The 14,581-nt window shown below is 44.2% G+C and overlaps 1 protein-coding gene across 3 annotated transcripts in view; it reads left to right on the forward strand.

Annotated features, from left to right (window-relative positions):
- CNKSR3 (CNKSR family member 3) overlaps nt 1-14,014 on the forward strand; it is a 101,110-nt gene extending 87,096 nt beyond the window's left edge. For all 3 annotated transcript variants that reach the window (XM_057527566.1, XM_057527567.1, XM_007186132.2), the window contains 6 exons: nt 50-118; nt 358-504; nt 5,584-5,708; nt 8,978-9,183; nt 9,671-9,760; nt 12,506-14,014. In XM_057527566.1, coding sequence (XP_057383549.1) covers nt 50-118; nt 358-504; nt 5,584-5,708; nt 8,978-9,183; nt 9,671-9,760; nt 12,506-12,804 — 936 coding nt within the window. In that variant the 3' untranslated portion in view covers nt 12,805-14,014. The remainder of the gene's footprint in view (nt 1-49; nt 119-357; nt 505-5,583; nt 5,709-8,977; nt 9,184-9,670; nt 9,761-12,505) is intronic.
- The last annotated feature ends 567 nt before the right edge of the window (nt 14,015-14,581 follow it).

Below are 14,581 nucleotides of genomic sequence, written 5' to 3' on the forward strand. Positions count from 1 at the left end.
TAGAAGGTTTAAAAAATATGACAGGTCTCTCTCTGTTTGTTTCTAATAGTCTCCTGCAGACAGATCTCAGAAGATTCATGCCGGTGATGAAGTCATTCAGGTTAATCAGCAAACTGTGGTGAGTTTGTTCATTGAGACTTCCGACTTCGTATTCCCCTCTAGAACTTTTAAACCGTTTTGCATGCATTTAAAAAATTTGCAATTTATATCCAATTTTCCATAATTTTAGGCAGTGTTAGGATGAACAGATTTGTGTCTACCTATTCGCTCATAGCTGATTTCCTTGAGATAAATTCATAGGTTTGAGTTTTCGTTATTCGTGAGCAAGTGCCCTCTCCTCATTTTCTTTCTTTGAAGGTGGGATGGCAGCTGAAAAATCTGGTGAGAAAGTTGAGAGAGAATCCTACAGGAGTTGTGTTGCTGCTTAAGAAGCGGCCCACGAGTTCCTTCAACTTCACTCCTGCCCCCCTGAAAAACCTACGATGGAAGCCGCCTCTGGTCCAGGTACTGTCACTGGTTGAAATCTTTCCTCTGGCATCGGCGCAAGAACAACGTCCAATATCTGATTTGTCTCCAAAAAGAAAGACTACGCTTTGATTGGTTTCAGGAGTCTGTGTATGGATAATTATCCTGTGATCTTACTTATATGAAAATAGCCATGCTGGCTCGGCATTGAGCAGTATGGCAGCCACTAGCCACCAGTGTCTGTTTCAACAATTAGAATGAAAGCTTCAGTTCCTCGGTCTCAGCGGCTACATTTCAGCGCTTGGTAGCCACTTGGTGGCGAGTGGCTGCCAGCACTACAGAAAGTTCCTTCTGGTCCTTTTCCTCTCTTGTTTCAAACGCGTGCTCACATAAAGGAATCCAGTTTGACCACTGATCTTAGAGAGCCCGCATGGGGTTGAGTCCTCAGCAATGGTTTGAAAAGGCAGGGGTGTGGGCTGTGAGATCAACCCGCCCAGCTGGGAGCTGTATCACTCCGTTGTTTAGATTTGGCAGTCTTGGGTGATAATAAAAAGCAGACCGGTCTTCAGTGAGTTTTATTATTGAAATTCTCTACAAACAGTGCACTCCTTACTGCCTACACCTGGCTGGACCATGCACCCTGACCAATCTCTTCCTTACGTCATCGGTTCTTAGTGTTTAATTCCTAAATCATGAGTGAAAAGCAATCACATTTTAGTGCCCTTTTATAAGATTGAGATTTGCCATTTATATGTAACTGTGTGTGATTTTATTGTACATCTTCAAGTGGAAAGAACAGCAGTGGTGTCAAGCCATCAGTTCGGACACTTCGTGATGCGTAGAGCACGGGAAATATGCCTGTGTGTGTACCTGAGGGGTGTGGAGGCACAGAAAAATAAAGACCAGGATGTGGAGGGTGGAGCTAGGAAGGGGCACATAATTAAGTTCGCTTTTTAAATAATAATGGAACATACCAATCACACCCCAGCTGCTTCTGTTTGCATCGCTCAGTATAAGGGGTACCAGCTTTCAATAGTTTTGGAATTCTCAGAGTGTGTTACGTAACGTCGAAGAGGTCTTTACTGATAGTTGATGGAGTGCTTGCCACACGGCAACTCTGTCAGCTCCTCGGTGCAGGGGCGTGAATGTTAGGTTCTGAAGAAGGGGCGGCGGCTATGGGCAGGTAGGTGAAGAAGCCTCCTCCTGAGGAGGTGGGAGCCCTTTGGAGCCTGGAAAACTAGGTGGGATTTGGGAGGCGGATGTGAGGCTGTTTGGTGGAGGAGAGGAACGCTGTTCTTTAGACACACGCCCACCAACCGAGGATGTGCTACCATCAGGGAAGGGCGGTGCCCAGACAAGGTTTCCTAGAAGCAGAGTGTGTGGCAGACATTCTTGTGAAAGCGATTTAGTGCCTGTGCTTCAGGTTAAACTTGTCTGGGAGGGAGGGAGGCAGAATAAGGAGGGGAAGCCAGCGGGTGCTGTCTCAGGTAGAGTCCAGTCTTGGCCTGTTACCCAGGTGTAACCACACAGCACGGGCCCTGGTAGCTGTACTCAGGGGTGGCAGCTGTCCTCTGAGGGCAGTTTTCCAGAGAAGGGGGCAGCCGTGAGCTTTTAGCAACAGACACTCACAGCAGCCGGGTTCACTGACTGACCAAGGGCTCTGGGTAGACACCACAGCGCTCCTGCAAGAATAAGTAGAGCAGACTCTTTGGGGCAGAGGGTGGGAGAGAAAGCTGGACCAGTGGGCTGAGCTGGGTGGGTGGGTATAGAGTCCCAGGCTAAGGAGTATGGACTTCATTTCACAGGTAATTTTTGTCAACAGGTTGACAGTTGATTTTTACACTAATATTTGCATCAGTTTGCTAGGGCCACTGTAACAAAGTACCAACGACGGGGTGACCAAAACAAAAGTTTATTCCTTCGAAAGTCTGGAGGCTAGAAGTCTCAGATCAGGGTTGGCTTCTTCCAAGGTCTCTTTCCTTGGCTTGCAGATGACTGTCTTCTCCCTGTATCTTCACGTGGTCTTTCCTCTGTGTGTCTGTGTCCTGATCTCCTCTTGTTATAGGGACACCAGTCATACTGGATTAAGGCCCACCCACATGACCTCGTTTTATTTTTTTAATTTTTAATTTTTATTTATTTAATTTTTGGGGGGGGGGGATGCGTGCTATGCGGCATGTGGGATCTTAGTTGCCTGACCCAGGGATCAAACCTGCACCCCCTGCAGTGAAAGTGCGGAGTCTTAACCACTGGACCACCAGGGAATTCCCACATGACCTCATTTTAAATTAAACGTGTCTTTAAAAATCCTATCTCCAAAGTACAGTCACATTCTGAACTACTGGGGGTTTGGGGGACACAGTTTAGCCCATGATACTACTTAAACACAAGAAACACCAGTTGGGAGGTGTTACATGTCTAGGTGATGGGTGATGTGGTTCTGGACGAGGCTGGGACGGGGCAATTCTAGTGAAAGACTAATGCAGGAGGCCATTTGGAAGAAGCATCAGGAGGACTCACAAAGCAGCACAGCATAGTGGACGGGAAGGGGCCCCGGAGTTGAACTCCTTGAGTTCAAATCCCACCTCTGCCACATCTTAGCTGTGGGGCCTCAGATAAGTATTTAGTATTTCTAAATCTCACTCCTCTAATTATTCATGTTGCCAGCAAAGGTTTTGGGGTAGGGGTGAGGAAGGTAGGCAAGGCAAGGAAGAAGCAGATGTGAAATGTGGCAGTGAACCTGGGTGGTAACACCAGCGACAAAAACTAGAAAGTCAGGAAAGAGCCATCTGGGAGATGATAGGTCTTCTGGGCATCACTGAGTTTGAAGTGACAGGAAAATTCAGGTGGATGTGTTCAGAAGGGAAGTGAAAATTATATCTAAGTATAGGCTAGAGTTAGTTCCTTGACCTATGGAAATTCACTTAAGAAGGGGCATGCTTCCTTTTTCTCTGGTTTTGTCTACTTTCCTGCCTGGTTCCACAAACTGTGCAATTTGGGGGAAGAGGTGAAGGTGAGGCGTGAGACACCTAGCTTTGCTTCCGACCCAGGGAGGGAAAACCATCAAAATGCAGAGGCCGTTTTACAGCTTAGCTATTAAGCATCCTGGTGATATGTCCAGGATATTTTCAGAACATGAACTCTGGTAGACCAGTACTCCGTACAGTTTCTCAGCCCCCACCCTGGCTGTTGCCCTGTGTGTCATTCTTCAGGGATCTGTATGCCTGGGTGCCCACCTCTGCTGGGAGGGAGCATCTTTAGTTCTTGTCAACATCATTCGTGTTGTCACTGAAAAGCTGTTCATCGCTCTGTTTTTAGGCCACAATCCTGGTAAACAAGGGTTATTGATTTAGAAGTAACCATCAGTGTTGGCGTTTTTGGAAAATGCCTGTTCTATGGAAATGCTCCAATTTTCTTCTATTTGTTGAGGGCCTGGGTCCTGGCCCCATGTTTTCAGACATTGTCCAAGATTGTCAGAATGAGTTGTGGATCAATTACATAGTTCGGAGAGTTGACAGACTGTGGTGTTTGCTCTGGGAGACTGTTGCCCTGTGCCTCGGCATCTCTCCCCAAAATGGGGCTGTCTCTCTGTGAGCACCGCCTACTCCTGACCTCCCAACCCTCAGACTCCCATTCCCACTCTCACTTCCAGGAGATACGGGGTCTTCCATCCATCACCACCTGGGCTAGATAGGGCGTAGGTGTCCTTTTATTACTCTCCGGGGTCTAGCACGGTCCTCACGTGCTGCCTCCCACTGGCCTTCACCCAACATCTTCGTGCCTTGACTCATTTTCTTGCTGTTCCTTTACCAACCAGAAAAGGCCAATCATTGCTGTTAGATTGTAGAAGAGAGAAGATTGAAGGTCTCACACAAGATTTTAAAATATTTTTTAAAAGCTGTGTGGATTTTAAATTTAAAAAATTAACTTGTGTGTATGCGTCTATGTGTATAATACTAAATTAGACAGCATAAGGTTGTGTACTTACTATGCGACAAGCCCTGTGCTAAGCCCGTTACATGTATTACGTTACCTAATTCTCACAGCTACCCTGTGTTGCTGCTATCTTTGTCCCTGTTTATTCCCATTCTATAGAAGAGGCACAGAGAAGTTGAGTGATTTGCCTGGAAGATACACACCTAATCAGAGGTATAACCAAGATTGCACCCAGGCAGTCCGAATTCCGAGCCCATACTCCTAGTGAGTGGCAACATTGTTAGTGATTAGTGTGAACTAACTCATTCTGTCCTCACTGCAGCCCTACGTCAGAGGCACTGTCAGTATGGCTGTTTTTCAGAGGAGGAAACTGAGGCTTGGGAGTTTAAGTGATTTGCTCAGAGCTGGAATTCCAACCTGCCTGGCACCTGGCTCCTGGGCCTCTGCCTTTCTTTCACTATGCACCTAGGCTTTCAGAACTCTTGGTAAATGGTTTATATATACAATGGAATACCACTCAGCCATAAAAAAGAATGAAATAATGCCATTTGCAGCAACATGGATGTACCTAGAGATTATCATACTAAGTGAAGTAAGTCAGACAGAGACAAATACCATATGGTATCACTCATACATGGAATCTAAAAAAAATGATACAAATGGACTTATTTACAAAACTGAAACAAACTCACAGACAGAAAACAAACTTATGGTTACCAAAGTGGGGAGGGAGGGAGAGATAAATTAGGAGTTTGGGATTAACAGATACACACTACTATATATAAAATAAAAAGGTCCTACCGTATAGCACAGGGAACTATTTTCAATACCTTATAATAACCTTCAATAGAAAAGCATCTGAAAAAGAATATATATATATATATATATATATATATATATATACACACACACACACACACACACACACACACACACACACACACATACAACTGTATCACTTTGCTGTACACCTGAAACTAACACAACATTGTAAATCAACCATACTTTAAAAAAAAAACAAAAAAACTCTCGGTACATTTTGAGTGTCTCAAAGCAGAGTACACATTGGATGTTGCAGACACGCAAATGACCTGGGCCGCTGTTTACCCAGGGGCTGGGGCTGGTTTTGGGGAGAACGATCTCCGAGGTAACGTCCACACTTTTGCACTTTTTCCCTTTCAGACCTCGCCTCCGCCCACGACCACTCAGTCCCCGGACAGCACGATGGACGCGTCACTGAAGAAGGAGAAGCCAGCCATCATGGATCTTTATATTCCTCCTCCGCCAACCGTTCCCTACTCCCCCCGGTATGTCGGTGCCCATTTCTGTGGTGTGCACGTCTCCTTGCATGGAGGTGCTAGCGGTGGTGGGAAGACCACGAGTATCTCGAGAGGAGACGTGGCTGACACTCCAGTGTGTTGGGGATGAGTCTTGAATCCACCGTCAAAAAGTATCGCCCTGGGTGTGGGCGTTGGGGAATGGGTGAAGGGGGTCGAAAAGGACAGACTTCCAGTTACAGGCGAAGTCCTGGGGGTGTAATGTATGGCGTGGTGACTGTTGTTAACAATGTCGTGTATTTTTCAAAGTTGCGGAGAGAGTAGATCTTAAAAGTGCTCATCACAGGAAAGAATTAGTAACCACGTGTGATGATTGTTTTGCCGTACATACGTAAATCATTACGTTGTACCTGTGAAATGAATACAGTGTTATATGTCGATTATATCTAAATAAAACCAGGGGTAGGGGAAGTGTGATCCTTTAGGGGGAAGTGTAGGAACAGATCTAGTTTTATGGGCCTTGAAGCCAGCCAGTATGATGGGGAGGGGGCTGATTAAAGCATGTGCTCTCGGGGACTGCATTGTTTTAATTCTTCACTGGGCATCGGAACGAGCTGTTCGGGGGTCCCTGAAGCTGAAGTTTCATTAACTACACGGTAAATTCGTCTCTGGGGCGGAAGATAATAAATATTTCTGTGAGGTTGATTAAAGTTACAGTTTTATTTTGCTGAGAGGGATGTGTTTTTCGTAGGACTTAAAAAATGTGAAAATAGGTGTGGATGGGCTGTATTTGCATGGTCGTGTGTGCTTATGTGTGTGTGTCTATTATGAATTCTTCAGGATCGTTACTTTCTTAATGGCTATCTTAAATGTTTACGGTAAAATGAGGACAGTCATGCTAGATGTTATATAGGGGATGATTAAGGTATGAAAATATAGGCTTATTTATATCATTTTACATATTTACATATGCTGGTAAAAGTAGAGAATCTGGCTCATTTATTAAACATACATTTACTGAGAGTTGGGCCTGATGTACCATCTTATGCAAAACAGATGTAGTTCTTGCCCCCAGAGAACTGCCAATATCTTAGTCAACTGTTCAAGAATAAATTGAGAAATACGTAATCATGCTGTAATATTTCATAAGACACAGTTTGGACTGAACTTACAGTGATGTTTCACTTCAGGGTGGAGTTTTTCATTTGTTTGTTTTTGTTTTAAGCTGAGCTCTTTGCTTCTGCTGTGTTTCTTTCCTGGGCACAAAGAAAAATTAATGTCATTTTCCTCTTCCTTGAGTCTTGGTTTGCCCAGATGTTATTATAGCATGTAGAGCAGTGGCTGCAGCGATCAGGGGCTTTCTGGTTGGTAGACCAGGCTCTTCCCTGTATTCACAGACCAGAGTCCTGTGGTCGCGAGATCTAAATTGTGTTTGAAACTACAAGGAGTTGTTGCTTTTGCACATAGAGAACAGAGGGTTTCACTGATAGAACAGACCAGTGTGTGGACGGTTCTATCAGAAGCTGTAGGGAGGATGGCCTCGACTCCCCTAATCCAGAATATTCTTGTCTGGGTCTCAGTGAGGGGCCACAGGAGCTGTGGTAAGAAGAAGGGTATGTACATAGTAAAGGTGAAAGGGAGCTGGCGCTTTGATTCTATCAGGGGAGACACGTGGGCACATGCACACCATTAATGAAGGATATTTTATTTTATTTTTTAAAAATTTATTATTTATTTATTTTTTGGCTGTGTCGGGTCTTAGTGGATCTTGTGGCACGCGGGATCTTCGTTGAAGCATGCGGGATCTTTCGTTACAACGCGGGCTTCTTTCTAGTTGTGGCGTGCGGGTTTTCTCTCTCTAGTTGTGGCACACAGGCTCCAGAGCATGTGGGCTCTGTAGTTTGCAGCCCGCAGCCTCTCTAGTCGAGGCGCGCGAGCTCAGTAGTTGCGGCGCGAGGGCTTAGTTGCCCCGCGGCATGTGAGATCTTAGTTCCCTGACCAGGGGTCGAACCCGCATCCCCTGCATTGGAAGGTGGGTTCTTCACCACTGGACCACCAGGGAAGTCACTGAAGGATATTTTATTAGGAATGAAATGTGCAAATGGTCACAGAGAACAAGTGGTGAGTCATGAAAGCTTTGTGAATGGGGAAGTTATATGCCAGGTTTAAAAGTATAGAAGAAGATAGATTCATGGTGGGGAAGGGTATGCAGACAGCAGACTCACTGGGAATACCAGTAGGCAAGGCTGAGCCTTAGACTGTTATTGAACTCAGTGGATTCTGGGTTTATCTAGTAGTTTTGCAATGAGCCCCTAATGGAATTTACTCAGTGCCAAAAATTTAACTAGCTGGTAATCTGGGCTCAACTAAAATTAATTTTAAGTTTTTTTATAAGCTGACATTTAGAAAGAATGAAGTTGCAAGCAGTGGTCCAATTTTTGCTGGTTTCTGTACTTTGTTCAGAAAATAGACACTTTCCATTGGCCACTCTAAAGGCCCCTTTGTAATTTTTGACATCATTTTCAAATCTAACAACTGCCATCACACATCAAGTGTCTTCTTTGCTGGATCTTGGCAAAGATACTACTCTTGGCATGAGAAAAAAGGTTCAATACATCATACCTTCACTTGTGGTGTCTATAGTAAGGAGGAGATTCAACTCAAGGACAGATGTACAGGAAAACTAGAGCTAGCTTTTCAAGATATATGTGTATCCCTTAAACATATATGAAAAAAAATCTCATTTTCTCTTATTTAGTAGGTATTTACTCTTATTTAATAGGATCTCTATGTATTTGAGAAGCAACTGTGATTGAAAAAGTGTTGCTTTTTTTTTTTTTTTTTTTTTTTTTTTTTTAAGATTTATTTATTTTTATTGATTAATTGATTGATTGATTGATTGCTATGTTGGGTCTTCGTTTCTGTGCTAGGGCTTTCTCTAGTTGTGGCAAGCGGGGGCCACTCTTCATCACGGTGCGCGGGCCTCTCACTGTCACGGCCTCTCTTGTTGCGGAGCACAGGCTCCAGACGCGCAGGCTCAGTAATTGTGGCTCACGGGCCCAGCCGCTCCGCGGCATGTGGGATCTTCCCAGACCAGGGCTCGAACCCGTGTCCCCTGCATTAGCAGGCAGATTCTCAACCACTGCGCCACCAGGGAAGCCCGAAAAAGTGTTGCTTTTTCCTCCAGAGGAAAAGGAGGATTTGTTTTCTTCTGTGTGCTAGAAGGAGAATGTATCCTATAATTCTTTAGTGTGAGAGGATCTTCGTAAGCAACTTAATTATTGCCCTCTATCTTGCAGGGAAGAGAATGGGAGTTCCGTTTACGGATTCAGTAAATGTAAACAGCCGCAGCCTGGTCCGAAGGGTTCTGAGTCCCCCAATTCCTTCCTGGACCAGGAAAGCCGGAGACGGAGATTTACCATCGCTGATTCTGATCAGTTGCCTGGGTATTCCGTGGAAACCAATATTCTGCCCACAAAAATGAGAGGGAAAACACCATCCTATGGTACGTTGCTGAGTGTTTGTTTTGTTTTTCTTCCCCTCCCCCTTCCTTATTTGGAACTGTTGGATGAATTCGGCAGACTTGAAGGGTAATCCAAGGAAAACATAAACCTCAGTGAAATTCTAAGTATGAGACCTTTGTTCATCTTTCTAAAGCGAAGGCTTGTTGAGTCATTACACTGCCTGGCATCCAAGCCCAGCAGGGTGAGATCATGTTACAGTTTCAACTTTCAGTGCCTGCATTTTAACTTGGAGCTGCTTTGCTCCGTGGACCCACAGACGCAAGCTCAGCATGCCTCTGTCCTAATGGTTTGCTGTGGAAATACAGTGCTTTAAAATACTTTTCTTATTTTTAAACTATGTTATTTTGCTTGTGCTGAAGTGAGTGTGATGTCAGGGTGGGGGAGGGTCTAGTTCTAAATAAAGGGAAGGATTCTCTAAAGTCCAAAAACTCTGTCATCTTTTCCGTTTTTATTCCCCTCCTTCTGAAGGCAAGCCCCGGCCTTTGTCCATGCCTGCGGACGCGAGCTGGATGGGGATTGTGGACCCTTTTGCTAGACCTCGAAGTCATGGGAGGAAAAGTAAGTTTAATCTAAGCAAACTGAAAAGCACCAAACCTGGAGTCCAAAGCCCAGGCCCTCGTTTCAGCCCTTTTGTGCTCTAATGACCATAAAATCATCTTCTCATCTGCAAAATCACGGGGTGCTGCAGGCCTCTAAGGTCCTATCTATGTGTAGAATGGCAGAATTATATATTCCTAGGTAGTGATTGTAAATCTCCTAAATAGTACTGTGTGCTTTAAAAAGGCTGTAGACACTGATGGTCCAATTTCTAAACACATAGAAATACACTATTCGTTAAACAATCTCATCGTCAATTTTATGACTATTATTATTGGAATCCGTTTGATTTTTGACCAACAGACATGGGTGTTTTTCTCCCAAATCCTTCTTGTGTTAGAGAGTAACTACTGTTGGAAAAGAAACTTGTGTTTAATTTACCCTGTAATCAAAGTTACAGGTGATAACACTTGTCTTTTGAGGAAAATGTTTATAAATAGTCTTATTTTTGGCCAGATTACATTCGATTGTCAGGGCATCGTAACATTGCTTTTGCGGTGCTGAAACAAAGAGCTGGTGAAAAGTTAGAGAACAGTAGGCCTCAGATTGTAAAAGGAAGAAGAGAAAAGTTCTGGAGGCCTAACTTCCAAAGTGATCAACCCCTGACATTTCCCGGCGACTTGGTAAAGTTTGTCACCTAAGTAACCGAATCACCTGGATTACACTAAATTGGAAAAGGGAGAAGTTGCCTTCTAATGTCCAAGATACCCTTAGTTGACATGAAAATCTGTGGAGCAGACAGCAGGGGGCAGGGCAGTTCTTTGTTTAGATTTAGAAATGTCCACATCTTCTTTGCCATTCTTTTTAGCATTTGAAGTCCCCGATTTAGACTTTTATTTCCTTTAAGGTTGAGATATGGGGTGTATGGGTGGGGAGTGTGAGGTCAGGAAAATGGAAAGATACTTGACCTCTATCCCACCTTCCACATTTTTTCTGGTGTTATCATTTTAGAAAGACAGGTACCTGCATAATGGGCAATTAAAAAAAATAATAGCTTTTTTGAGAGACAACTCGCATACCATAAAGCTCACCCTGTTGAAATGTATGATTCAGCGGTTTTTAGTATATTCATAGAGTTGTGCTAATTCCAGAATATTCTATCACTTCAACAAGAAACCCCTGTAAGCAGTCATTCATCATTCCCTCCTCCTTCAGCTCCTGGCAACCAAAAATCCACTTTCTTTTTTTAAAAATAAATTTATTTATTTATTTATTTTTGGCTGCGTTGGGTCTTCGTTGCTGCGCGTGGGCTTTCTCTAGTTGTGGCGAGCAGGGGCTACTCTTGGTTGCGGTGCGCAGGCTTCTCATTTTGGTGGCTTCTCTTGTTGCGGAGAGCGGGCTCTAGGCATGTGGGCTTCAGTAGTTGTGGCACGTGGGCTCAGTAGTTGTGGCTCGTGGGCTCAGTAGTTGTGGCTCGTGGGCTCTAGAGCGCAGTCTCAGTCGTTGTGGCACACGGGCTTAGTTGCTCTGCGGCATGTGGGATCTTCCTGGACCAGGGCTCGAACCCACGTCCCCTGCATTGGCAGGCAGATTCTTAACCACTGCGCCACCAGGGAAGCCTTGAAAATCTACGTTCTGTCTCTGGATTTACTTTTTCAAGGCATTTCATATAAATAGACTCCTACAAAATGTGGCTTTTTGACAATGGGCACTTTTTAACGTAACTTTTCCCCTTTGATTACAGAAACAAAACAAATTGTTGGAAAACCTCTAGAAGGTACGAGAAAACTAATCTGTAATCTGCTTCCCCAACCTAGAAATAATGTTGAATGTTTCGTGTATCTTCTAGTTGTTCCTATATTTATGTATTATACGCTTAGAAAAATGTGCAAAATGGAATAGATAGATATTCAGTAATACTATGAAAGGGGAACGTTAACAGGTGTATTTTTGGTAATAGCCGCATTAGTAATCCATCTTATGGCAATAGCACCTCTTTATTCAGTCCGCTATGGTTGAGCATTTAGGTTGTCTGTGTTTTCCCCCCCAATTGTTAATATTGCTTCGATAAGCATCTTGTACGTAGTTCTTCGTACGTTTTTAAAAGTGGAATTTCTGAGTCAAAAGAATGCTACGTGTTGCCAGGGTGCCCTGCATTTTATGTTTCTATTCAGTTTCTTACTCCCCTGCTCCCCATCCCAGGGGGTCTACTGACTTTTAGGGTAGGGTCATTCTTCCTTCTCCAGAAATGTCCCAAGCCTTGCAGAGCATTAAAATCTTTGAACCCCATCCATTAAAGGTGAAGAGTGTCTGCCCTGCATTCAGAGTGATAACCAAAGGCATCCCACCTCCTAAATGCTCCTTAGGGATGTTCGGGAATAAGAACCACCGTCCCAGGGGCACGTGCTCTGGGCTGCAGGCATTGAGCAAGGACAGATGTGGAAGGAGTGATAGAATTATAAGATTTCTCTCTTTGGTTTTTTGATTTCAAGTGAAATTATGAAAATTCTACACTGATTAAAAAGTGGGGGCTCTCTGATTCTGCTCTGCCCCCGTGTTACCTCTCAGATGGAAAAGCAGTCTGAAGTGTGCGCCTACATCTTACGTTTCTGCTTTCTCAACACCCAGTGGTGTGGGCCTGGCCGCCTGGGGGGCCTGGTAGCCCATCCCTGGGAGGAGGGCAGGGTGTGCTGCCACCTTCAGAGGCAGCGCCGTGCAGAGGATGGGTATTTTAACGGACTACTTGTGGGCTTTGTCTGAAAACAGGTGAGGACGGCCTTTGCCGGTATTTCAGTAATGAGCGGATCTCTCCGATCATCGAAGAAAGGTCATCCCCCACATACCGTTTCTCAAGGCCCACGACCGAGAGGCAGCTGGTCCGAGGTGCAGACTACATCCGAGGCAGCAGGTGCTACATCAGTTCAGATCTCCACAGCAGCGCCACGATTCCATTCTCGGAGGAAGGGACCAAAAAGAAAGCCAGCTCCTCGGCAGCCAAGTCCTCTTCTCCAGAACCGTCCCTGCTGGTCAGCTGGTTTACTCGCCTGAAACTGTTGACTCACTGAGCCCTGCATTCCCGGGACCCTCCCTTCTCCTGCTACCAAGTGCCTTGCTTCCTCAGTCAGCAACTTGTTCTCATTTTCATCCACAGTATTATGCAGCAACCGTATGCGATTTCGTGGGTTTTCTTTTTTCTTTTTTTGGAAAGTTGTATACTGCACTTGGAATTTTGAAGTCATTGGATGGGAACAAATCCAGAGAATCTTAGATGCTGGCTTATGGAGGCCAAAGGAGAGAAATGGGGAGAGTCTGCTTTTTTTTTGCTTCCTTAAGAGTCAGGACACGGAGACACACTCTCTAAACCAGAGCCTTGGCCAGGAATGTTATGGTCGTTATGAGGAACTGGGCCATTGTTCTTTTTAGGGGGGTGGGACTACAGTTGGTGGCCACTGTCACACAGATGTGTTGGGTTTTGGTCCAACTTCTTCACCTGAAAAAGCCAGTGGAGAAAACAGTTTTGTTTTGATTTTTCAAGCTACATACTATACGTGTAAGTGTAGCAGCTTTGACTTTGAAATAACACGTGGGAAGCATCTGATGCTCTTTCAGAGCAGAGGTTTGAGTGTAGGCCAGTTACACTTAGTTAATGCCCTTTTCATAACAGTCTCAGTGTAAGTCAATGAATACAGAAACACGTGAAAATGTTTAGATAGGGCTTACTACACACAAAGAAGTGTATGGTTATTTGTGAAGGGTGTTGTATATTATTGTCTTTAAGGGAAAAGAAGCTATAAGATTTGCTGACAGCCAAAGTATCATTGAGAAAAATGAAGCAACCATACTTAGGTTTATGAGAGAGACATCAGTTTGCATTTTGACCTGTTCAATGACTATCTTCTAGAAAAGAATGGACAGTTTTTCAAAATTGTACACATTTTGCTAATTAGAAATCTCTTGGAAAATCTCACGGTCACTCATTTTCAACTAGCATCAGGTATTTTGGAAAAGTGTGTCTGGATATTAACTCTTGTTTAAACTGAATGTATGATATTTTGCTAGAATGGAAAAGTACTATCTTGTTAATTTAAGTGTTTTAAATATAGTTGTATATTTTTCTTACTCTTAGTCACATGTAATTGATATATTTCTGTTTTGTGTCCTACATGAAGCTAACGAAAAAAGTGTTCAAGATGTTTTCAGGTTTACCAGTGACCACCTTGGCTGTTGCCACTGTGGGCACTATTGTTAAAAAAACAAAATAAACCCTCCCAACCATTTTAGGATTTTATGGATTAGAAATGGGGGCGTTGAGGGAGCGTGTGTAAAGTAAAATTACATTCGGGGAATTTTCTGAGCTATATCCCTGGGCAAAGCTGGTATCTCCTATTCAAGAATGTTTTCCCCTCACCCCTTGAATTGTCTACTTTGCTGAACTGCCTGAAATTGGAGATTCCTTGGAGTTAAACATCTTTGTTTTAAAATGCCTCTGGTGGGACTTCCCTGGCGGTCCAGTGGTTAAGACTCCACGCTTCCAGTGCAGGGGGTGCAAGTTCAATCCCTGGTCGGGGAACAAAGATCCCACATGCTGTGCAGTGCGGCCAAAAAATTAAAAAAAAAAAAACGTCTCTAGTGGGGTTAAGGGAGCTGGCAACCACTCGCATATTAGTGTGAATGAATTCAGTCAGGCTGTTTTCCTGTCAACCAACCCCCAAGGGAACTGCAGTGAAGATATAGTTGTTTCATGGGGGATGAAAAGGGGTTTGGCCAGTGGAGGAAAGAAGAGGCTTGGAATGCGTGATTCATTGGGTGCTTGACAGTACAGTATAAGGGCAGAGCAGGGGC

The sequence above is a fragment of the Balaenoptera acutorostrata genome, chromosome 14 (assembly GCF_949987535.1).
Source record: "Balaenoptera acutorostrata chromosome 14, mBalAcu1.1, whole genome shotgun sequence".
In the NCBI taxonomy this organism is placed as follows: domain Eukaryota; kingdom Metazoa; phylum Chordata; class Mammalia; order Artiodactyla; family Balaenopteridae; genus Balaenoptera; species Balaenoptera acutorostrata.